Here is a 26,226-nt window from a genome sequence, read left to right as displayed (position 1 = left end):
AGCCTAGGAGACACTAACACATGCTTGGCAGCAAACATCAAATTCAGGTTCCTGCACTGGTGATGTTGACAGAGCAAGGAGATGGAAAGGTCAGACTTCATAGCCCTGGTTAAGATTTCATCCAGGAATTCAGCTCCACTGTTCTTAAAGGAAGCCCCCAAAAGAATACATGATACCAGATAATCCATGCTTGACTCTCTAGTATCTCCTAGGAGTTTATGTCCTCCTGTTAAAATCCCTCATTCCACCCCAAGACAGCTCCTCTGTGATTCCACATATAGCCCTCTGGACGTCTACATGATAACTGTGGGTCATATTGGGTACCTTATCAATAAATCGCCTGCCCACTTTTACATATTCCAAATCTGAGGTAAGGCCTACGTCAGTCAACACATATTTATTAGCCTCCTGCTGGATGTCTGGACTGACCCCTTGTTGGAGTCACCCACCTGGAAGAATGTGTCAAGATTTACTCTTCTCAGAGAACTCAAGCTTGCTGCAAAGGAGGAGAAAAAGCAGAGAACACTGAAGGAGACATCACAGCTGATGACTGAAGGGCTCTGGGTCTGGAGTCGGAAGACCTGAGTGTGAATTCTGGCTTTCTAACCTGTTAACTCTGAAAACTGGTTAGTGCACATCAGTATGGCCATGTCTTTACATCCACAAGTGTAGGGGATGATGCTGTACAGATTTGCTGCAAAGTCTGGGAAAAGACTGTGAGAGACCTGTTGTACGTCATCCTAAGGGTCTCCTAGATGAGTGTCCCCATTCTTGACAAAGGCAGCCTTTTCCCTGACCGCGCATAGGTTTAGCTCTTCATGGGCTCCACTTTTCCCACTAACAGGCCTTGGACACTCTGCAAAGGCACAGAGTTCGTTAGGTGAGAAAAGAACCAGACAAAAGAGGAATTTTGGTTCCAACTCCAGAGCAATGTGTGCAAGATACTGGTAGATTTTATGTTGGCTTTCCTTCACTTGCAGACACACCAGCTACACAGGGAATATCTATTCATTGTGGTGAAAGACTGTGGAGTCAAACAATATTAAACAAGGCTGAGCTGAAGTGCTAGGCTGCCTCAGAGCATGCACACACTGCCCATATTTTACCAAGAAGGAAAAAAAAACCCTCTCTTCTAAGGAGAGAAAATATGATGATTACTCCTGTGGAGAAATTGGGGAGGGGATATAAAGAGATATTATATGCCATGCTTGACCCCCCCTTACAATCTGTAAAGTCTGCCATCTGTTCTTGTCCCTAAGGCCTTAGTGAATGGGAGTCTGTTGTGGGCCTAAGAACTGGTCACTTGTCTGTGGACTGCCAGTGCCTCCTGTGGGCTTGCCATGCTTTTGAACTCTATTTCTTATGTAATGCTGCGTATAGACCCAGTATCAACCTTTGAAGACACTCTTTGGGTTCCCACTCCTTTATATTGGGCTTAGGCATATAGTAAGTTTGGATCTTAGAGTGACAAGTTCTGAGTCCCTTGGATTTGGAGCCAGAATAAGAGAGAGAGTACAGAGTTACCTATAGGTTGGTGAACAAAGGCTCTCAGTAAGGTATGTTTGTGTGCACTAGAGTGTTTATGTGCATGTGCACTAGGACTGGAATATACATATACTTTTGAGGGATTCTGTTCATGTAAGTAACTGTAGAATCAAGTCTTTATGCTCATCAAGGTACTGGTCTGCCCCACACACAAGTGAAGGGAGTGGTCAGGTTCAAACTCTGAGACTAGGAGAAGCTTCTACTAGGGTGTAACCTGTGGCAGGTACCCTGTTGTTCCAGCCTAAGGGTGAGTTGTGGGGATAGACTTTAATCTTTGAGTTTAGAGTTCTGAAAGCTTGCAGAAGAGCAAGGAACTCAGAGGAGCCTCATGTCTCCCAGAAGAGCGTGGCCAACAGTCATTGGTGCTTGGCGGGTCCTTCCAGGGTAGAAAGGAGGAGGCTTGTTTGGGATCTCTTGCAGCTACTTTGTTGTTACTCTCCTGATCTGGTCTGTAGGGAGCAAAGTTTGGTACTGAGTACAAGAGGGGTTTTCTCTCCCTCGTGTCATATGAGATCTGGGTGCTTGAGCCTTAATTGTCAGCACAGGGAGAAGGCAGGAAGGAGCCTGTCAGTCTCCTCAGACGATGTATTCCAGGATTTTAATGGTGTTGAAAATAAAGTAATTTTAAGCATCACAGTTTTCCTGTTTTATAAAAAAGCTTGTGATTCTTAGAGCCATCTGTCAATTCCTCACCACAGTGGAGAGAACAGAAGAGATAGTCTGCAAAGTAAGTGGAGAAAAGAAGCCAAAAAGGAGAATTTCCTGAAGAAAGAAAAGTGGGTTCAAATCAGAGTGATAGAATTGAAATTAAAAGCCAAAAAAAGAGAAATAGTTTGTATAAAACCACTTTCATTTCCATCAGTTTACCAGAGAAACAATCCCCATACAACCTGCACCCTCTGTCACTATTCATAGCCTAATGACAGGTCCCTCAGCGTTGGCTTTCTTCACACCTGCTCTGATGTGACAGGAGAAAATTCACATTAATTGCTAAAACAAATGGATTATTTCATGCCCCATGCTTTTTTTACACAGGAGACAAGATGAGTGTTCTCTTTGCTTTCTATGGTGTCACCGTGATGGGCCATCAGCACCACACGCCTGCTGAACAAATGTTCCCGGTGTCAGTCAAGGGGGAATGTTCTCTGCTCTACGTACTGCTTGGTTTTCACGACTGGGTCTTATGCCCTGAGAGGGATGGATCGCTGCCCTGTTTCCTCTGGTTGCCAGGTTAACGAGGGTGCCCAGGTTACCCATGTTCCTGGACTTTCTATAAGTCTGCTTGTTGCTCTTCTGATGTCTCATCAAATGCTATCACTGTGATTTCAGAGGGTAAATGGGTTACAGGTGACTCTGTGCTTTCAGAAGTATAAGTTTAGCATTCTGGTGTTTTCACTTAAGGCTCTGGGAAAGGAGAATGAACCTAGCCCACGTGGTATTTAAATTGGAACATGATTTCTAAGTCATAATTGTGTTCTTTTTGCAATTTGTTTATTGTTATTATGGTGTGTATGTGTGTGCATGTGTATATGTACATGTGTGCATTGGGTGTGTGTGTGCATGCATGCATGTATGTGTGTGCACATGTGTGCATGTGTGTATGTGCGTATGCATGTGTGTACATATTGTATGTGTGTGTGTGCATGGTGTGTGAGTGTGAGCATGAGTGCAACAGCAGTTGTGTAGAGACCAGAGAACAGCTATTAGATGTCTATTCTCTCTTCACATTGTGGGATCTAATGATTGAACTGTGTTATCAGGTTCATGCAACAATTATTTTTTACCTATTGAGCCATGTCACCACCCTTTAACATGCTAGGCCTTTACATGTTAAACTTTATCATCCTAAAGAGTGTCATATCCAGAGGCTATTAATCAATAAGATGCTGCTAGGTCTCATGAGCCTACAAATCCATGTAGAGAAACTTTTACTCTTAGTTCCTAAAACCTATTGAATATAGCAGCCTTCTTTATTATTTGTTTGTTGCACACTCATATCTTGTTCTATTTTCTGGTTTCAAAATGACATGGGACCAGAGTGGACATTTCCAACTTAACTTACAAATAGTATCTAAAGCAGCTAGAATGCACTTGGTATAAGGAGGATGTTTGTGCTCAATACAGAATGGGATGATTCTTCATCTGTGTATGTAAGTAAAGCCTCTTCGAGTGCAACTCTAGGGTTCATTGACAATGAACTATGCTTTCTACTTTCCACTTGCATGCCTGTCAGGAATGCAATGTGTTTCATGTCACAAACCTAAAAAAAAAATGTATACAACATCATTGATTTGGCTATGTCACATGCTTTTGGGTCTTGAGGAGTTCTCTAATGACTGTCATCAGTAGAACTGAGAAAAGTGTCCTCTTGAGATCAGAAACAAGGCTCCAAAAATGTTTTGGGGATATCCAGCTCAGGTTTTTAATCAGCCTCGAAGTGTGAGAGCAGTTCCCCTTGATGAAAGCCCATTACCACACCTGCCCAAGCCTCCTAAGTGTGTACTCATTCCATTTGGAAGAGTAGTTTTGTATGGCAAACCTATTTCTAGATAATTGCTCCCATTCTAGGCAATTGCTCCCACCTACTGAGTAGTCACTGTGCCTGAGTGCTTACATAAGCTGTTTCATTTCGGTTTTACAAAACCCCCATGAGCTGGTTGTTATTATTTCTGTTTAACTGGTGAGGTACCCTCTAATCAGATGAATTAAGTGATTCTCACAAGTTTGTATATTTAGCAAGTGATGGAGTTGAGATTCAAGCACGGATCTGTTTGCCTCTAATCCATATACTTTAGTGCACTAGGTTAAGATTTAGATATAGTTTTGTTTTTGCACTGATAAAATAACCAGGAAGCCTCATGGCTACCCTGGCACCCTAGAATTGTCACATAAGATTTATATTATACATATAAAAATGTAGTTTTTAGAACACTGTAATCTCTATCATTGTTTATATATAATAAATACCACAAAGATGTGATTGAAGCCTTAATCTAATTATTCTTTAGCAATAAAAATTCTGGAGTCACATATTGGGGTAAAAATCTGAAAAATCTGAAGGATTAGAGAAGCAGAGAAGTCACCAGTCCTCTTACCTGCTCTGTTCCTTCTTCCAAAAAGAGGCCGAGATCCCTCTCTGCCCCACCTTGCCTCTTCCTGTCCTATCTGTCCACAGTCCTCCAAAATCTCTGTGGTTAATTTTGGTCGGCTAGTGGCTAGCTCTGCCCTTTGACTCCAAGCAAGTTTTATTTATCAGAACATAATCAAAATATCACACAACATTTGATGAGTTCCAGCATTAAAAAAAAAATTTATCTTTAGGTTTTACAAAATTTACATATTTTTTCTTTTCTCCTGAAACTCAAATCGTTATTCTTTTTCCTCCTGGACTTTTATCTTAGTAAATAATATGTTTAGTCTTGGTCGTCTGTTAGTAATTCTCACATCTGTGTTTTAGCATAAAAGTTTAAATAAAAATTAGTCAAATTTTTAGTAGAATAGTTATTTATAGAAATTGATTTGGAGTGAGATATTGTTCCAGTTATTATAATATCATATTAATATTTTATTAATATGAATAATTCATAAATAATTTAGCAAGCAACATGAACATATTACGTACTTGCCCAATAGAGCATAAGTACAATGGATAAATATCTTTGTTGAGTGCATGCTACTAAATGACATAGATGTGGCTTTTTCTCTCTTACTGCAGAACACGACGATGAATGAATGTTGTTTATTGCTAGGTTGAAAGAATTCAAAACTAATCATAATCTTATTGTTGGTCTTTATATATGTGAAAAACTAAAAAAATGTTTTTCAAATAAATAAAATGCACTGGGCACTTTTGAAATATCATATTAGCATATATTAATATTCATAATGGTCAATTCCATTATGACACTTTCCTACATGTATGTGATTGATCACCTTCACCCCATTACCCTCTCTGTCTCCTTCCCACTCTGGTTGAACCCCTTCTTCTCAGCTGGCTCTACTTCAACTTCTGTGGTTTTTGGTTGAAATTGGTGAGCCAATGAGTTTAACTAGGGCTATTTACAGGCCCACAGATGAGAGTTACTTACAGGAGGATAGGCAACTTGCCAGTGTCTATACCACCAAAGAAAATCTCCCAGTAAGCATTCATGGCCTATAGCTCCTCATGGAGGGGTGGAGCCTCTCTCTAGCAATTGGTAAGCAGCTATAAAACCTCAAAGAGGAGCTTGGCCTTGTGAGATCCTCCTTTCTTGGTGCTGGAATGTTGAGGGGCCCAGTCTTGTGCTGGGAATCATTGCTACAGAGTGCAGCCTGGTCATGTCTAGAAGGAAACTCTCTACAGTGCTCCCCCACTTCCTTGAGTGCTCACATTCTTCAAGCCTTCTCTTGCATATGTCCTATTTATTACTTTTGCAGTATTGCCAGCCATGTGCCAAATATCCTGTGGTGATCCATCACGATTACTTTTAATGATCAGTAGACTGCTCAAGTAGGTTTTTCTTTGATTTTTTGTTGAAAGAAAAGAATTAAAAATATTTTTAAAAGATTTATTATTTTTAAATTATGTGTTTGTATGGGGGTAAATTATGTGTTTGTGTGTTTGTGCACAGGAGTTCAGGGTTCTGCAGGGTCCAGAAAAGAGTGTTGGATCCCTTGGAACTGGAGTTACAGAGGGTCGTGAACTGATGGATGTGGGTGCTGGGAACTAAACTCCTCTGAAAGAGTAGTATGTGCTTTTAATCCTTGAGAGACATCCTCTACTTTTAAAATAATAATAATAATAATAATAATAATAATAATAATAATCCCACAGAAGTGTCTTATGACATTTTCATTAGGATCTTAATCATTTTTAAAATATCTGATCATGCAAAAATAGTTTATCAAGACATACCAAATAAATAGCATTTCCTCCTTTAACTCTTTTATTGGTAGGTACCTTGCTTAAATTGCTATTTTTAGATGTATAGGGGGAATAATAAGCAAATAATTACTTTCCACACAATTCTGCTATCCTTATTTTTCATAAACCATTGTGTGAACAATAATATTCTCACTGAAACCTTGGAACTACACGCTCTTATTAACAGCATATATCTGCCGATGTTCCCTCTCTGTAGTGGGTAGCTATTCTAGCTATGACCTTGAAGCATGACCCCTAGTGAGGTAGCAGGTAACTGTTATGCCTGCCTAAGGCCTTGAAGTACATGCCCCTGGGGCATGGCCACTTGGGACTCTAAGACCTGGGATGCACATACGCAGCTCTCTCTTTGCTCCCTGGTGGTTCTAGATGCTGGGACTGACCAGGCAGATCTTGGAAGAAGATCAGCATGGGACATAGCTCAGCTTTCCCAGATCCTACAATAAATACCCATGCTATAATGAGTTACCCCCTCATAAATTCCCTTGCTCATAAATAGACTCCATGGATTTCCTGCATTATTTGGCGCCCAATGTGGGTCACAAGCCCACGACCCCGAGATTAAGAGTCTCAAGCTCTACCAAGTGAGCTAGCCAGGGAAGCTCGTTCTCACTGTCAATTAGGAAACACATGGACTCCAGTCTTCACATTTCTTCCTTATTAAGGCTGAATGTTTTTGATGGAGGAGAAACATGAATTGAGTTCAGCTTATTTTCACTATTCTTCAAATTACCTTTGAGTCACTTTTGTGAAATTTTAGGTTTTGAAGACTATATTTATTTTAATTTTACATGTATGAGTGTTTACTTACATATAAGTATGTATACCATATGTGTGCCTGGTACCCATATAGGCCAGGAGAGGGCATTGGCTTTCCCAGAAGTGGAGTTACAGACAGTTGTGGGTCATCATGTTGATGTTGGGAACTGAACTTGGGTTCTCTGCAAGAGCAGCAAGTACTCTTAATTGCTGAGCCATCTCTTTAGCCCCTTATAGTTTAGGTTTTGACTAGGTACTTAAAGAAATAGAGTTTTGGAGCTCTGGGGTCATTAAACAAATGCTCATAGATGGCTATCTTAACAAAGGGAATATTCATCCCCAGCTGACCCTGTTGCCCACTCCACCCATGCCAGTGACTGTTATTTCTACCATCTACTCTTCAACTAGAGACAGTATGGCAGTAGTACTGTTTCATGCCCATGTCCTACAGATTGCAAAAGGAATTTCTAATGGATTATTCATGATGGTAGTGTTTCATGAAACAAAAAAAAATGAGAATCTTTAGATTTCTTTATGGAAACTCATAATAAGTGATACTATTATTTATATTTGACTCATTTATTTAACCAATATTCACTGAAATACACAGAGTACAAAGATTGGGGATGTATCAATAAATATGTGAATGAGACTTGACACAGGTAGTTATTGTGATAGGGTGTCATATAATAAACAACTGCAGAATTAATTGCTAACTACAATGAAGAAAATCTCATGAATCAAAGCACAGATTCTTAGATAGCATCTAAACGTTAGATTCTAAAGAGACTGACTTTTCTCAGGAACTTGACTGAGTGACATTTGGTGAGAGGAAGGAAAAAGTAGATGGTATCAACCGTCTTGGTAAAAGACCAAGTGTGTATGGAAGTCCTGTGGTTAGGACAAATATGCTTAAGGAAGTTTACTTTTAAAAAGACAAGTGGTTCAGGGAGACAGAGAAAGAGAAACATGGAAACCACCCAAGAAAATGGCAGAGAAGAATCTTGAGCAAAGAGTATTTAGCTCCCTTGTAAAAGATTTCAGAATTTTGGTGTTTATCTCAAGATCACTGTGGAGACTTAAGAAGAGTGATGATTGGTCATATGGTCTAGATATGATAGGATGAAAGGGTATATTGTTGAATCTACTTTTGAAGAGAAGCAACTTGTTTCAAATATTTTACATTGCTATGGATTTTATTGATATAAATTTAATGTTAATTTTGTTATACTATATGTTTCTACTCTTGTTTAAGGTATTATGTTTATTCAATCCATTTAAAATTATAATGTATAATTAAGAAATGCAGATTAATAATTAGTCATCTATGATAATCAAACTTATAGTCATGTTAAGTTTTCTAGGTATACATAGATATATTAGGTAGGTAATCTTCAAACACTTTAAAGACCTACAGAATATGGCATTTAAAATATTTTAAGAACTTAGACTTTTCTGGACAATGAGATACTTTTTATGGCAAAAGTTAGCCATTTGGGCAAGAAACTGCTCTTGCCTGGATGGCTTAACAGTATATTATATAAACTGGACATGCAGAACCCATAGAAAGATGACCACTGAAATTTGCAAAGCAAGATGGTCCTCAGATTCCTGCTTCACAAAAACAAAACAAAACAAAACAAAAAACAAAAACAAAAACAAAAAAACTTGCCAAACATTCTATAGGGCATGGGGAGAAACTTGGCCATGACAAATTTTGCCAGAATGGGCAGAACAGTCCTTAAAATTTCCTGCTTCACTGAAAGCTATGACAGAGACTCTAGATCTGTGGGCTGAAGATAATGCCTCAATGTTACAGAGAAACTTTGGACAACTGCTCAGGCAGCTAGATGTCTCTGTCATTTCTAGAATTATGAAAGTTGCTTGCAATGCACTTTCTGTTTACTCAGATAATATTATATTCTTCTGAGGTCTTTGATGGAGTTGAAGACTAAATAGTTATAATTATAATCTTCCTTAGTCATGGTAAAAGATAAATTAGATATAAAACTTTAGACTCACAAAAGTAGGATAGTATTTTCTTTAATTTTGCCAAAAACAAATAGACTAGATATTATAATTGTAATTCTTGCTTGATAACTGTTTTGTTATATTGTAACTAGAGTTTTCCTGCCTTGCCCACAGTCAGGACAAATCTTTGTCACCCGCCAGTCCCACAGCCACTCAGACCCAACCAAGTAAACACAGAGACTTATATTGCTTACAAACTGTATGGCCGTGGCAGGCTTCTTACTAACTGTTCTTACAGCTTAAATTAATCCATTTCCATAAATCTATACCTTGCCATGTGGCTCGTGGCTTACCAGCATCTTCACATGCTGCTTGTCATGGTGGCAGCTGGCAGTGACTCCTTCCACCTTCCTGTTCTTTCTTTTCTCCTCTCTGTTAGTCCCACCTATACTTCCTGCCTAGACATTGGCCAATCAATGATTTATTTATTGACCAATCAGAGTAATTTGACATACAGACCATCCCACAGCAGTTATATATAACTTTTCTATGTTAAAGTTAAAATCATCCTTTTTGATTAGACAGAAAAGGGGAAGTGCTGTGGATGTCTTTCTGTATGCTGTGAATAGGTGTGGCTCCCATTGGATAATAAATAAAGCTGTTTTGGCAAGAAAGCTTACAGCCAGGTGGGAAATCGAAGCAGAGATACAGAAAAGGAAGGCAGGGTCGGGAGAGATGCCAGCCACCACCCAAGGAGCAATGAGATGCCAGCAGACCAGTACTGCCATGGCCACATGACAATATATAGATTAATAGGAATGAGTTGAGTTAAGTTATAAGAGATTCATCCTAACTGCGGGGCCAAGCAGGACCCAGAGAAATTTCCGTCTACAATGGTCTCCTTTCTTAAGTCCCCAGGCCAGGTCTTCTACTAGAATGGCCTTGCTGTATCAAAGAGAAAGAGTCAGTGTGTTGAGTAGGGAGGGTGGGGAATGATGCCCAGATAGAGGCATCCTTTCAGTGAGGAGCGTTGAAAGGAGTAGAAATATGCAGGATCAATATATTCTTCATTGTCTAAGGCAGTTCTAATGCTGTGTCTTCCATAAAAGCCATCATTGAGAGGAAGCAGGAGGAGCAGGAGGATGGAGATTCCATCCTTGTCTTCTATGCCCTCCCACCATTTCTAGGCTTGTTTTGTTTCTAGAAATCTGATTGAAGAACAGTCTCAGAATCCAATGGAATGAAGTCTTCTGAGGGTGTGGCCTATAAGTTCAAGAAAGCCCTTGAAGACTGTCTTCTAGACTCTGTCCTTCATCAGGTTAGGCAGCAAGGCACAAAGAAGACTGGGTCTTGGCCATTGCATTTAATAGGCTCTTTATCAACTTAGGGTACAGGAATACCCACAGAATAATGGTATAACACTGTGGCCATCATGAACAATGCCCTGTGGGGAACATGGAGTGGCCAGGATAGAACTTGTGGTAGGGTTTAGTGATGCAATTTTGTAATCTCAGCTACTCAGGAGGCTGAGTCAGGAGGATCAAGGCTAGCATGGAATATAGAGTGAGTTTTAGGACAAACCAGTAATTTAGTGAAATCTTGTATGTTAGGGGAGAAAGGGAGGGAAGGAAGGAGAGAGAGAGAGAAAGAGAGAGAGAGAGAGAGAGAGAGAGAGAGAGAGAGAGAGAGAGAGAGAGAGAGCTGACTTTGAATGAATAGGAAGTCTAGATTCAACTTCAGATACATCTTTTCCCATCAGTTGCCTGAATTTCCTTATCTGAAAAGGGAGTAATAATAGTATTTTTAAAATAAGAAGCTCTGTTAATTATATGGCCCAGCACAGAAAAATTATCAGTGAGTTTGATACATAGCACATATTTAAGAAACATAAGAAAGTAGGTGGCTGTATTATGATAAAGAAGAGGTCAGTTAGCTTTCAGGATAAGTAAGGACAGCTTTCAAAAGGTTGTAGTATATATTATAAAACAGTTTACACAGTTGACTATTAATACATTCTTTCTTAAGAGATGAATATATTTTACAATACAAGGATTTATGAGATTTTATTATGTGTTAGGCCATGCCTTCAGCCTTAAGAAGACCTGTCATCATTTAATTTTTATACAACCTCAAGAAAGAAATATGAATTATGTAACTGCAACTCACAGATGGGTGTTCTGAGGCCTCAAATCAGCGACTTACCCAAGATTTCATACAGTCAGCAAGTTGCCAAACTGCATTTACTTCTATTTTAGCCTAGTCCAAAATATCCACTCTTAACTTCTACGTTATTTTTTCCTCTTCACCTAAAAGTGCTGCTGACTTCAAACTATCTTTGTCTTATGATGCATTTTCTCAATCAATGGATGCTAAAAACACATTGCCTTAGTCAATAAAATATTCATAGGAGTCTCTCCCAACATTATTATTTTACACATAAAATCTTATCATAGAAAATAAACGAAGGTGATAAAAATAAACGATTGGCTATTCCATTTCCCATGGATAATCACTGTAGGCACATTTTTTTTTTCTGGGACTATATTCAGACTTACTTTCTCTCAGTATATTGATGTTTGGGTGGCTCTGTATAAAGTTGAGTAAATATCTTTAAAGATTTATTTTTATTTATTTGCATGTGGAGTGGTGGGTGGCGTATGTGTGTACTTGCTTGCAGGGGCCATGGAGGGCTTCAGACTGCCTAGAGCTGGAGGATCAGGTGGTTGTGAATCTGCCCTACATGGGTGTTGGGAAATGAACTTGGGTCCTCTGAAAGAGCTGCAAGCATTCTTAACCACTGGTCCATCTCTCTATCTTCTAAAGTTACATTTTTCTTGCATTAAATAATGGAATTATCATACACACACACACACACACACACACACACACAAACTCATTGTAAAGACACAATCTGAGTACAAAGCCTTTAATTTCTAATTTACTTCTATTAAGGGTAGGCTGTTTGAATTTTCCTTAACTCTTGTTACTTTATTATTTTCTTATCAGTGTGTAGTAAATGCGTAGAAAATTTCTCTAGTTTGTGACTTTTGATGTGAATAAATTGAAAGTTATACACTTAAAATGTCGGCTTTTTAATTGTGTTTCCTTTGTATTTTCATAAATAAATTTTTATAAATAGCCTGCAATCTTTCTACCTCAGCCTCCAGAGTGCTGGGACTACAGACATTGAAGTACAACTGGTAATAATTCTGTATATATTTCAAGCCATCAGCTGGTAGCATACTCCTTTAATCCCAGCACGCAAGAGCCTGAGGCGGAGGCAATCATATCTCTGTGAGTTTGAGGCCAGCCTGGTCTACAAAGCGAGTTCCAGGATAGCCAAGGCTACACAGAGAAACCCTTTCTTGAAAAATCAAAACCAAACTAACCAACCAACCAAACAAACAAAAATCCAAATTTATTTCAACCTATGTTTTAATTAGCAATATATTGCAAAACTCTTTTCCTACTAGGTATTGTAGTGGTGAGGATACTTAATGTCACACAGCAAAGGCTCAGCTAGTCTCAGTTGTTACACAATTACCATTATCAGGGCCATTTTCTCAAACAGCCCTCCAGCACAGCTGTAATGGCAATCTTCTTCCAGCCCTCCCCTTCCTCCTGCTTAATCTCAAGTGGGATCGTATTGTTTTATTTTGTGCTTATTTTAGCACTAATGTTTAAGGATAGGTCGTTTGAATTTTCCTTCACTCTTGTTACTTTTTATTTTACTTTCTTATTGGTGTGTAGTAAATACATAGAAAATTTCTCTAGTTTGTGACTTTTGATGTGAATACATTGAAAATTATGCATTTAAAATGTTGGCCTTTTTATTGTGTTTCTTTTGTATTTTTATAAATAAATGTTTCATTTGCATCTATGTAAGTATGACATTTTTTGACATTGAAAAGTAATATCATCCTGCATCAGGCATGTAGTATGTGTGCATCTGTGCTTCATGGTGGCTTTATTCACAATAACTAAGACTTGGAACCAGGTTAGGTAACTATCAACAGATAAATGCATAAACAAAGCATGGTGAATATACGCAATGAAATTTTATTCAAAAATAAAGAAAAATGATACTATGATGTCTGTAGAAAAAAATAAGTGCAGCTAGGCCTGGAGAGAGAAAATGCTTGCCACAAAAGTATGACGACCCCAGTTCAATCCTCAGAACCCATATGAATGCCCCACATGTGGTGGCATGTGCTTGTAACCCCAGTGCTGGAGGGGCAGAGACTGGGTCCAGGTAAAGCATTTTAAAAACAAGATATAATGGCATATCTGCATAAGCGTACCCAAATGAAACCTATTACCTTGTTAACAACAAATTAAAGAATTAAAGATACAGATTGCAAAAAAAAAAAAAAAAAAAAGTGGTGTCTGTCTTTAAATTTGGGGGACCTGTGTGGTAAGAGATCAAGTCAATAGGAATGGATCTGAGCCGGTGTCACTGGGCAGGTTAAGAAGTGATCTACTTTCAGGCATTCCAGTGGCTTCCTTTTGCTTTCATTTGCTTTTCTCAAAGCCACAGGGTGTCTTGTTTTTCAGGTAACCCACTACAAAGCAGTCACACAAAAGAAGGGCTTCTCTTGGTATTGTAGCTGGGACTTTCTGAGGGGGTTGGTTACCTTTATGAGATCTGATTACAGCAGTGGTCAAATAATTCCACCTTGCCCACATGTCCATATTGTTCTTCACCAAGAGCAAAATATTTTCCTGTCTCCAAAAACCCCAAAACCCCACATGTAACAAAGTGTATACGTCATATGTGTCATGTTCATTACCTTGAAAATACTAACAATGTTTAGATAAAACTGGTGTGTTTTATGAATTCAATGTTAAGACATTGATATACTGATGTTGAGATAAAGACATCAATTAATGAATTGTCCTTATTGTGAAGTTTTCCCATCATAACGTCAATACCTCTTCCCTCTACATAACGACAGATATGTTTTTATGAGCAGCATAAACCTACACTTAACTGAAACTTTTTTCTTTTCCAGCCTTTGTTTCTGACAGCCTGACTTCAATTATGGCCACAGAAGGCAATGTAAGTACCAATGTGGGTTCCCCTTAGAACACCCCAGGCTTTAGATATTTCCAGTCTGATGAATAAGTAAAATAATAGACAAGTTGATTTTAAGTCCCTCTTTGTCCTCCATTTCATTAACTTCAGTGGAATTAAATGACCCTGTTATCAAGTTGCAAGTCTTATGGCTTCTAAGTGTTTAAAACCTCTGGCTATTCACAGATCAAAGAGTATAACCATGTATGGAACAAAAATCCTCCCTGTGTTCTAAGAAGACAATAACTATGATATTGTGAAACCTCTTATAGGACAATTTATATTAATAATTGCATTGCAATTGTGGATTCCTTAAAAAAATATAGCTGTTGGTTAGCCTGAAATAGATGAGTACACTGAGCAAGTGTATTATTTGTATGGGTAAATGTATACAGGGAAAAATGAGAAAGTTGGTCATAGGGCTGCGGCATTTGGAATAGGAGAGGATGTGGAGTGGCATGGGGCTGTAGGTTGTGTATCTTTTGGCGCATCTAATGACCTCACGATAGATGCAGAAGTGATGTACAGGTGCTGGATCCACAGCTCAGTTGGTAGAGCACTTGCCTAGGTTCAAATCCAAGCATCACATAAACTGGGCATTGTGGTGCACATCTGTAACCTCAGCACTCAGGAGGTGGAGGCAGGAGGGTAAGAAATTCAAGGTACATGGTGAGTTCCAGGTGAGCCTGGGTCGTATGTAACTCTGCTTGAAAAAAAAAAAAAGAAGAAGATTTTTCAGAAGAAGGAAGCATTGACTTACTTGGTACCAAATTGGGCACATGAGTGTGGTTTCCTGATGCAAATTGGACAACAGGTGTCAAGGCAAGTTGGAGCAGTAGTGATGGGGGAAGGAGGTTCCTGGACAGCTCCTGGAAAGTGCATCTCTCTAAAAGGCAGGGCGTCTGGTAAATTCTCTTTATGGCTTCCTGATCACTTTGCATCCCAGGCCTACAACAGTTGAGCATACTTTAATTCTGTTCTAATTCTAGACTGTAGGAAAAGCTTGTCAGTCTTAAGAAACAGTGGAAACTTAGACAGACAGGGTAGGAAACTACAAAAACGAAAGCACGGAGTACAGTCAGGTGTGTAGAGTCACCATTTAAAATGAAGGCATGCGAGAGGCAGTCACATGCACACCATGGATGGGTGTTTTTGATGTCAGAAATGTGAATTGTCGCAGTGAAGATAATGAGATAGGAGGGAGAATAAGTAGAGTGCTAACGGAAGATTTTTGCCAGAAGTTGAAAGAGCATGAAATACACAGGATATTACCAAAAAGCTTCTGCAGTCAAGGGTAAAAGGAAACAAGTATCATAGGTGTGTAGAGGAAGAGTCAGGAGGTCAGAGCAGCCAAATTTCATGAAAATTTAAAATTGTAGTTACATTTTTAGTGTGTGTGTGTGTGTGTGTGTGTGTGTGTGTGTGTGTGTGTGTATACATATGTGCATGTTTGTGTAGGTACACACGTTCTGGTGGGTCATAGGACAGCTTGATGACATTGGTTCTCTCCATCCATTTTGTGGGTTCTGGGGATAGAATTCAGATCAGCAGACTTTGCTGCAAGCGCGTTGACTGGCTGTGCCGTCCTTCGGCACTTCAATGCTCTTCCACTCTCGAATTTATTTATTCATACGTGTGAATAGGCACACAATCCAAGGTGTGTGTGTGTGGCAGCCAGCGGACAGCTTGCTGAGTTGGTCCTCTCCTTGGACCATGTGGGTCCTGGAGACTGGTGATTACGGTTGGAGACAACTGTGTTTAGCTGCTGAGCCGTCCTTCCAGACCTCCAAGTTGACGAAAATGTAGAAATGTATGTGCTTATAGGCATAGGTATATGTGTTATATGGACAGAGAAATGGAAAAACAAAACAAAAAAAAACCCAAAAACAGTGTTGTCAGGGCCTTGAATGATAACATGATCCTGGCATTACTTCAATTTTTCCACTGAAAGGATGTAGTTTTCTAACTGAGAGAAATTAATTTTTCTGTGTGTGGAGGAGTGGAAAGTTAAGGTAACATGAGTGCGCCTAACACTGAAATATTCACAGAATTCGAGAAAGAAGAAAAAAAAACATCGCATGTTCTCTCTCTTGCATGAACCCTTGCTCATGAGGTTTATATGTATTTGTGGGTGTAAGTGTGGCTCTAGGCCTCGAGGTTAGAAATGAAAAAGGAAAAGGTATTGAAGAAGGGAAGGGTGGTAAGACATACAGGACAGAAAGGGAGGTAGGAAGTCAGTGGAAGAGTTGAAAGTGGGGAGGGGGTGGGGAGCAGAGAGCACAGAGGAATGGCAACCAGAAATACGTTTTGTTTGAAAACGCCATAATGAAACTTCATTGTGTATGCTAATTAAAAATAAAAAAAAAATACCTGTTTCATATGCACTCAGAATCTATTATCTGTTGGGGTCTATGTTAGGTGAGAACTAGAGATTTAATTGACTTCAGATAATGTGGTCGTTTGAATGAAAATGGCCCCCACAGGCTCATAGGGAGTGGCGTTATTTGAAAGGATTAAATCATGTGGCCTTGTTGTATTGGTTGGCCTTGTTGGAGGAAATGTGTCACAGTGGTGGTGGGGGGCAGGAGCTTGGAGATTTCAGAATCTCAAGCCCAGGCTCAGTGGCTAGAGCTCTCACTTTTCCTGCTGCCTGCCAGCCCAGATGTGGACTTCTCAGCTACCTCCCCAGCATCGTGTCTGTCTGCATGCTTTCATGCTTCCTGCCATGATGATAATGGACTGAACCTCTGACGCTGTAACCCAGGTCCAATGAAATATTTTCCTTTATAAAAGTTGCCATGGTCATGGTGTCTCTCCACAGCAATAGAAACCCTAACTAAGACAGATAAATTAAGATGGTCACATCTTTGGAAAATAATTCTCAGGGATTAGAAGAAAATAGCTGATGGGATTACCAGAGGTGTGACCCCTGACCTGGAGCCATCATCCACGGTGGCATGTGACCCACTTCCCTTGGTCCTGGGCACCAGTGAATTCTGTTCTTGAGTGGAGACTGGCTATTTATAGAATTTCTCATTCCCTGAGCCCCGCTGCGCTCCAGCTTCCCTCAGCCCAGCAACCTCTCTGGTTCTATTTTCCTCTCATTCTCTCATGGCTATCGGCACTGGGAGGCTCTATTAACTCTGCTCTTAAGCATTTCTCCCAGCAGCTCTTTGGCTTTGACCCTCCTTTATTTTTCCATTCAGAAAATTAGCTCAATTTTCTGCCGTCTTCTGTTCCCTAAGTCAGATGGGGCAGAGGAGACCTATTTTTGTCCCACTCATTTCACAAGGTTTATTTGACACATTTGACCTAATCACATCCCGGATTACACTTCATTTCCCCTAAGCTAATGTTTGCTGAGCTTCACGAGCCGAGCACTCTGCCTGTGGCTCACCGTCTCACGCAGTAAAAAAAGATAGATGCTCCTAGCCAGATGGTTCATCATCAAGACGTGCATGATAAACAGTGCCCACAACTTCAAACACAATTTAAGAACTGGAAATTTGGTTATGTGTAGCATTACTCATTTTGGCTCAGCTGGGTTGTTTGTAACCTGGCAGTGTTCTGTTTCCTCTTCAAGAAAAGAGTGGAATTGCTAAAGCTAGGGTTAGACCTTGAAATAATCAACTCACCAAATGCTAAGACTCGCCCTCTTGGTACCACCCCTTCTGCAGAGGGACACTTGCTCTTCCCTCTTCTCATCGGGCTTTCCCCTGGACACCTCTTCTCCCAGTCCACCAGCCACCTACGTGCTAGAGTGGCTTTTCTTTATTCTTTTTTCTAACATAATCTTTTTATTGATTATTTGGGAGTTTCACATAATGCACCCTGAGCATTTTTACTTTCCAGGTTTATAACCCCCAACCCTTGTGATTTCCCTTGAAGAAAAGAAAAATAAATAAAAAAAATACCAAGTCCAATTTGTGTTGCCCGTATACTCACTGGAGCATGGTCAGACTCTCAGAGGACAGCCCCTTAAAGAGAACTGAATTCTTCCCCATCCCCGCCCCCCCCCCCCCAAAGGCCATCAACTGTAAAGAGCTACACTTGAGGACCCCTGTCACAATTTTTTTTTTTTTTTTTTGTTTTTTTTTTTTTGAGACAGGGTTTCTCTGTGTAGCTTTGTGCCTTTCCTGGAACTCGCTTTGTAGACCAGGCTGGCCTCGAACTCACAGAGATCCGCCTGCCTCTGCCTCCCGAGTGCTGGGATTAAAGGCGTGCACCACCACCGCCCGGCCCCTGTCACAATTTTTAAGAGTTTTCTTTAATGGCTTCTTGTCTAGACTGTTTCCTTTTTGGGAGGTGGTGGTGGTGGTAGTGGCCTGTGTTGTCACCCGGGTCCATGTTGATGTCTGTGGCCTGTACTAGGGCCATTATGGTGTCCATGGATCTTGCTGTGGCCAACATCCATATTGATGTCCTTGGTCTGTACTGCTGCCACAGACCATGCTGAGGTCCACAGCCCGTGCTGATACTGGAGGTCATTTGGATGTCCGTGGGTCCATGCTGTCACCAGAAACCATGTGGAAGTCCATGATTTGTGCTGCCACTGACCTGAAAGGGCAAGGGAGCTTCTTTGGCAGTGGTATTGATGACTATAGACTCACAGTTGAGAATGAGAGACAGAGCGGGTTTTCTTATAGGCAGTTCTCATGATGTTGCTTATTAGCTTACATCAGCTTGGTGGCTACCCATTGGACGTCCTGTAAACCTGATAGTTTAAAACATGATTTTCAAGGCCCTGTGTAACATGACTTGGCCACTCAAGGTGGTTGTCTGTCACTCTATGCTGACGCTCACTGGGTCAGCCATGCCTACACTGTTTTATCGCATCCTCTTAGGCCTGGGTCTTTCTTTTTCAAGCAGTTGATGTGATCAGTTCACAGGCTGCCTTCCTTGATGGCACACTTCTGGTGAACTCTCCTTCTGTGCTTCTGTTACACCCTATTTGAACATTCACCTAAAGACCTCATTATCTTTGATTCATTGTGTAACCCATCTCTGTTCCTTTCCATCATTCGACTCTCTGCTCCCCTTTCTTTCTTTCTGTGTGTGTGTGTGTGTGTGTGTGTGTGTGTATGTATGTGTGAGTGTGTGTGTGTATGTGTATGTATGTATATGTGTGTGAGTGTACGTATGTGTGAGTGTGCGTGTGTGTGATTGTATGTGTGTGCCTGTGGAGATCAGAGGCCAAGATCAGGTGTCTTACTCAATTGCACTACTTCTTACTTTTTGAGACAGGGCCTCTCATTGGAAACTCCTGATTTGGCTAGGGTGGCTTGTAAGCCCAGAAGACCCTTCTATCTCCACGTCCCTGGCTTATGATCACAGATGTGTGTCACTGTATCTGACTTTTTTACATGGGTGCTGGGGATCAAACTCAGATCCCCATGCTTGTGTGGTGAACACTTTGCCAACTGAACCATCTTCCCAGCCTCTAGTCACCTCTTCCGTGTTTGGCTGGAAGCAGTCTGAGAGCATGGTTGGCAACGAGTATCTGGTCCTTGGCAATGAATAATTTTCTGGTAAGTGAATAACCGAGAGCCACAGTTTATAGATAGTTGTCTGAGAAAAATAATTAAGGATATGGGTCATTGCTTCTTGGGAGATGTCTAAGAATCTATATATGTATTCCTTGGCATCCATACAGCATCAACCAACCAACCAACCAGCCAACCAACCAACCATCCAACCAACCATCCATCCAACCAACCAACCAACCAACCAACCAACCAACCAACCAACCAATAAATCGATCTAGCATATATTATTCTTTAAGACTTAACTAGAAATTCTCTGATTTTGCATAATTTTAGTGGCAGTTTTTTTTTAATTTGAGAATGGAGAGCAATCACACTTAGATATATCAGGTTCATAGGGAACAGGACAGGCCCAATGCCTTTACTCCTGTTCATGACTGTTTTACCTAAGACTCCAAAACAGTCTTGCTTTTGGAGATGACTCTTGGAGAAGAAACACTAAGATTAACTCAGTTCAAAGCTGTCTGACTGTGTTTTCTAAAGAATTATTTTAAATGTCATTCCTTCACTGAATAGTGCCAGAGGACAACAGGTCAGGTAAAAGGTTTCCCTGGAAACCAAGTCTAAAGTCGTGCCTCCCTTGTTCCCGTGGTCATTTACGTGTGGCACTGTGGTTGTGTTCCTTTGTTCCCGTGGTCATTATGTCTGGCACTGTGGTTGTGTTCCTCGACGCTGTCTGGACTCAGCTGTGGGGTGAGTGGGGTGAGTGGGGTGCTCATCTCCTCTGCTGCTTCCTGTGCTGGCTTCACGGGAGGCTCTGTTTTGGCCCACTACTCATAAGGCACTGATTGCCTAGTGTTTATGTGATGATGGCAGTCAGTATCTTAGACTCCTGTCTTTAAGACACTGATGCGACCCTTCCTTTCTCTGGGCTTGTGGTATGAGGCCCAGGGATGTGGTAGTAGTTTTGGCAAAGTAAGGAGTTTAGTTTCACAGGTCGGATCACGTGAAAGGATGTGAAACCAAATTGGCAGTTTTGTGTTGTTGGGGACATCAGCATGAACCCACACTGAAGTGATGTAGCCAGTGCTGCTCTACATGAGTCTGACCCCCCAGATCAGGCCCTGGAGACTGGGTCACACATCTACTCCCACAGAGCTTCAGTTAGGAAGGCTCCCTGGGCCACTAGGGATAGGTTCCTGGGTAGGGTGGGAGGTGCTTGCTACTTACCCCTGGAAAACGTCTGTTCCTATGGCATCTGTCACAGGAGACTGTCTTGGCTTCCAGAGTCTCAGCACTTAGATTGGACAGTTGAGATATGTTGAAAAGGGCACTGTGATTTTTGAGAAAATAGTGTATTAGGTAAAGCTAGAGGTGTGCTTAGCACAAATCTAATTTTACTTTCAAGGAAAAATTGAGACCACTCTCCAGGTGGGCTAAAGTTTAGTGCCAGTTAATCTCAGGGGAGTTTTTACCCTATACATGTACCAGTTTCAGAGCAATAAATGCACTGGGGTAACTTTTAGATTGCCTAACATCACTAATCCCCCTTTCCAGTGGAAGCTTTGCAGTCCAGAGTAATCCAGCAGCAGGATCCTTTCCAGATGTTTGTCAACTCACCCTGTGGCAGGAACATAGGAATGCATCCTTCTTACTACGGCCATTAAAGGAAGCAAAAAATAGATACAAGATATGGTGTTTTGATTAGTTTGTGTCAGACACAATATGTCTGAGCATAATATATCTACAAGAGCATTGGTTCTGTCTTGAAGTCTTGGCCAGAGGCACAGCCCGACTGCCAGGAGCCAATTATGAGCTGAAGTATTTTTAGTAGGGCCATCATGGTATGTTACTGAGGCTGTCCAAGGTCTGCACTGTAGGTGGTGAGTTTGGGTATGATGTACTGTTAGTTTCAGATCGAACAAAATAAGAGTTGGATGAAGACAGCAGTAGCAGAACGGCATACAGATGGGAGATTAAACAGACACTGGGAGGCAACCTGGCCAGGGCAGTGATGGAGCACATGTGTGGGATGGGGAAAAGGCCATAGAAATGACTCACAGTTCTGGGTTGAACCTTGGGTGGGCAGTGTTACTATAACGTGCATCCCTGTGAGCCACACAGAGTAAAAAACATTTAAATCATGATACCCCTTTCAGAGGCATCAGTAGCACATGCCAACAAGATTGGAGACTGAAGCAAAGCAACACACAGGCAAACAAAAGGCTTGGTCTGACCCCCTAGTTGTAAGTGGTCTCTGTGTCCACCACAGTGGTGAGGTTCCTCATCTGTGAAACAGGGCAGAACAGGACATGCCTTGAAGGACCTTGGGAGGTCACATATAGCAGTCATTCTAATGACTACAAATAAAGAATACTGAGCAAAGTTAAGATCCATACAAGAGCTAATTAACCACCTTCCGAAGCCAGAGAAGTCTTCACGTAGAAGTGGCACTTGACAGGGTCTCAAAGGATTAGCTTACCCAGGGGAAGCATCAGGGAAGGAAAGGCATTTACAGAGTTGAGTTGCTAAAGTGCCTGAGACTTCTGCAGGATAGAGGGAAAATAAAGGTTTAGGAGAGAAAGCAGGTATTTGGTGGTATGACCAGAAAAGACACTAGGTTGACATTTCAATTGTAATTTTAAGATAGATTACTGTAAATGAAGTATGTGACCTCCATTCAAGCATGTGGCTGTGAGTTCACATTTAGCAATGCTCTAGTTTTCTTCAAGCAAATATCAATGATCGACAAAGAGAAAGAGAAAGACAAGAAGTTATGGTTAGAGTCAAAGGCTTGCTAAACAGCTCTAAAAACATCAAACCTGAAAGGCAGTAGGTATTACTGAAGTTAAGGGTTTGATGAGTACCCAGCTGGTGATCTGAAAAGTGTTTGGGTTCTATGGCAGGTTCAGAAGGGCAGAAAAATAGTAAACATGGGAGAAGTGAGGTTCATTCACTGGTGACGGTGGCAAACAGGGGCTCCCTGTGTATGAAAGGGCTCTGGATAGAAGAAAAGAGATCATAATTGGCCATCTTAGGGAAGATGGAAATGCAGGCAGGCACAAAACCAGGAAGTAAAGAGGACTGTCAACGGGATGAGTGTTAGATATGTAAGATTCCCAACCAGGATTTCAAGTGATTGTACAGCTAGCTTTTATTAAGGAGAGGTAATCTGAAATCACCAGAGAGGAAGGAGAGAGATGGAGACGGAAAGGAGGAGAAGGGGAGAGAGGAAATTTGTAAACATTTTTTTTTTTTTTTTTTTTAGTGGATACTATGTGTGTATCCTCTCTCTGCCACATTCACATGCTGAAGTCCCAATCCAATTCAAGATGGGATGCTGTTAAGAGATGTGTTGAAAGGCCATAGGTCATGAGGGTGGTGCCCTCATGAATGGCAGTTGTGCCCTTATCAGCCCTTATCTGAGAAAGATGAATTTCTTATTGGCCATGTGAGGATATATTAAGATCATAGCTGTCTGCAAGTCAGGAAGAGGTCACCACCATTGTTAGCAACTTGACCTTACCCATCCCAGCTTCTAGAACCAAAATGATATTTTGTTTTATTTTTTTAAGTCACGCAGTCTGTGGTTTTCTGTTATACCATCCAATCTGACTAAGAAAAATTTCAAAACACATTAAAAATAATGCAAAAAAGATAGGCTATACAATAAAAAATAGGAGATATCATTTTGAGTTAAGAATTCCTCCCTCCCTCCCTCCCTTCCTTCCCTCTTTCCTTCTTTCCTTCCTTCCTTCCTTCCTTTTTTTTTTTTAATTTTTGAGACAGTTTCTCTGTAGACTAGGCTGGCCTCAAACTCACAGAGATCTGCCTGCCTCTGCCTCCTGAGTGTTGAGATTGAAGGCATGCCCCACCACCACCCAGTGAGTTAAGACTTTTAAACTCTAATGGACAAATGAAAAATGAGGTTCTAAGAATCTTTTTTTTTTCTTTTTCTTTTTTTTTTTTTCTCAAGACAGGGTTTCTCTGTGTAGTTTTGGTGCCTGTCCTGGATCTCGCTCTGTAGACCAGGCTGGCCTTGAGCTCACAGGGATCCACCTGGCTCTGCCTCCTGAGTGCTGGGATTAAAGGTGTGCGCCACCACCACCCAGCTTTTTTCTGCCTCTGCCTCCCGAGTGCTGGGATCAAAGGTGTGTGCAACCACACTGGATTTATTTCTCTTTAATAAATGAATTCTGTTTTAGAATTTTCTTTTCTTCTTTTCTTTTAAAAAAATATTTATTTATTATGTATAAAGTTCTCTGCCTGCATGTATGCCTGTAAGCCAGAAGAGGGCATCAGATTTCCCTTGTGGTTGCTGGGAATTGAACTCAGGACCTCTGGAAGAACAACCAGTGCTCATTAACCATTGAGCCATCTCTCCAGCCCAGAACCTTTTTAAAAAATATTTTGGAGTCTTTCAAAAACCTTGATCCAAATGGAAAAAATATAAATGGATCTTGAAATTTTTAGTAATATTTAAAAAAGAAGATATCATTCTTGAAATAGAAAGCTCAATATGTGAGATAAAAATCAATATTGAACTCCATCCCCCCACCGTGTGTGTGTGTGTGTGTGTGTGTGTGTGTGTATGTGCATGTGCGCACACACGTGCATGTGTGCATGTGTGTGTCAACCTTGACTGTTAGTCCTCAGGAGCTGTCCAGGGTCTCCCACTGGCCTGAAGCTCACCAAGTCGATTTGCCTCATTATTAACAAGCCTCAGATATCTTTCTGTCTCCCTCTCCGCGTGGCTGAGATTACAGGCACATGCTGCCATGCCAGAGTTTTACATGGGTGGTGCCATCAAGCCGAGGGCCGCGTGCTTATGAAGTAAGCACTTCATAGCCAGAGTCCTCTCCTCAGCCAAACATTGGACACTTGCTATCAAACCCGACAATCAGAGTTTCATCCCTGGAATCCACACAGTGGAGGAGAAACCTGACTCCTGCAAATTGTCCTCATTCACACACACACACACACACACACACACACACACACAAAAAAAAAAAAAAAAATAAATAAACATAATAAAAAGTTTAAAAAATTGCATGTTTCATGAGGGGATTGTAAATGGACACTCTGAAAGCAATTTGAAAATAACTAAACACTTGACAATACACATATCCTATTACCATGCAATTCCAGTTCAGATTAATAGCAAACCCAGAGTAACATGCATATATACATACAATATATATGCACACATTTACACAGTTATTAATTGCCAATTTATAGCTGTATAAATTAGCACAAACTGTGAAAACATAAAAGCTCATTATTAAAAAAATGGATAAAGAAATCATAGAACGTCTATTCATTGTCACACTGAAAATGAGCTATCGCTACATGCACTAACATGGAAAAAAGATAAAAAGTCAAGTAGTGGAGAATGTCCACATTAGGGCTATGGTTTAGCTGTCACAGTTACTAAGATGGATGTGGGAATGAAAACATGCTCAGGTTGGAGGACTGAGGGGGAAGTAGATGAGGGGAGGAACCTGGAGAGGTGGCAGTATTTATACTTGATTTTCTTAAGAATTTCAAAAATAAGAAAAGGAGGAAGAAGAACACGATGTTCAATAATTCAGAGGATGGTGTCGCTGAAGCATCTCATACCGACCTGTCAATTTGCTGTCAAGTGTGCATCGTTCACCGAGTACAAGGAGTTTCAGCAGAAAGTGTGGTTTGAGAGAGAGAGAGAGAGAGAGAGAGAGAGCATGTGGCTTTATCCACCCCGACCTTGAGCCCGCCTGGTACTGCCCTGTCTCCTCTTCAATGCTGTGTACACTTCCTTAGTTCCCACTCATCCCAGAACCTGCTGGGACTTGTCTTGTGGCCCCTAACAGTATTAGGACTATGTAGTCAAGATTTCTGTGATGGTTTAAATCTAAAATGTCCCACACAGACTTGTGTGCTCGAACACATGGTCCCCAGCTGGTCATAGTCCTTTTGAGACACAGGATCTACCCACTGTAAAGAAGATCACCAGGGGTGAACCCTGAGGGTGATAGCCAGCTTCCTGACCTGGATCTTTGTTTCCTGGCCTGAAGCTCCAGCTGCCCAGGACCTAGCTGCTGCATTGTCTGTTCTCTGTCATGGTGTATTTCCTGAAACTGTGGGAGTCCCCAACTCCTCCCCTTAAGGTGTTCTCAGCGGGTATTTTGTCACAGTGATGAGAAAAACAATACTACAGAAAAGCTCTAATAAACTATTCCCTTTAAAGAATGAGAATTAGGTGGCCTGGGCAAACTTTCCTTTGGAGTTTCTCCCTCACTTTCATGATACTCTCCTCCTGAGTTTGATTCTGGGTATCCCTGTTCAGATAGCTCAGGAGACTTTTTTATTGCTTTACTGTTTATGTGTTGGTCTTCCTTCAGATCCTTATCCCTAGCCTTTGCTGTTCTATAGCTTTTCCAGGAGATCATACCCAAGCTCAAAGTCTCACTACCTATCTCTATTATTCACTACCA

At 40.9% G+C, this 26,226-nt stretch overlaps 1 protein-coding gene across 1 annotated transcript in view; it reads left to right on the top strand.

The window, feature by feature from the left end:
- Nucleotides 1-14,213: 14,213 nt before the first annotated feature.
- Ipcef1 (interaction protein for cytohesin exchange factors 1) overlaps nt 14,214-26,226 on the top strand; it is a 93,269-nt gene continuing 81,256 nt past the window's right edge. Inside the window, 1 exon segment of the mRNA XM_059272797.1 lies at nt 14,214-14,255. Coding sequence (XP_059128780.1) covers nt 14,238-14,255 — 18 coding nt within the window. The 5' untranslated portion in view covers nt 14,214-14,237.

Source organism: Peromyscus eremicus, chromosome 8b (assembly GCF_949786415.1).
Source record: "Peromyscus eremicus chromosome 8b, PerEre_H2_v1, whole genome shotgun sequence".
In the NCBI taxonomy this organism is placed as follows: domain Eukaryota; kingdom Metazoa; phylum Chordata; class Mammalia; order Rodentia; family Cricetidae; genus Peromyscus; species Peromyscus eremicus.
The sequence above is the reverse complement of the archived record's forward strand: the minus strand, read 5'-3'. Positions and strand labels throughout refer to the sequence as shown.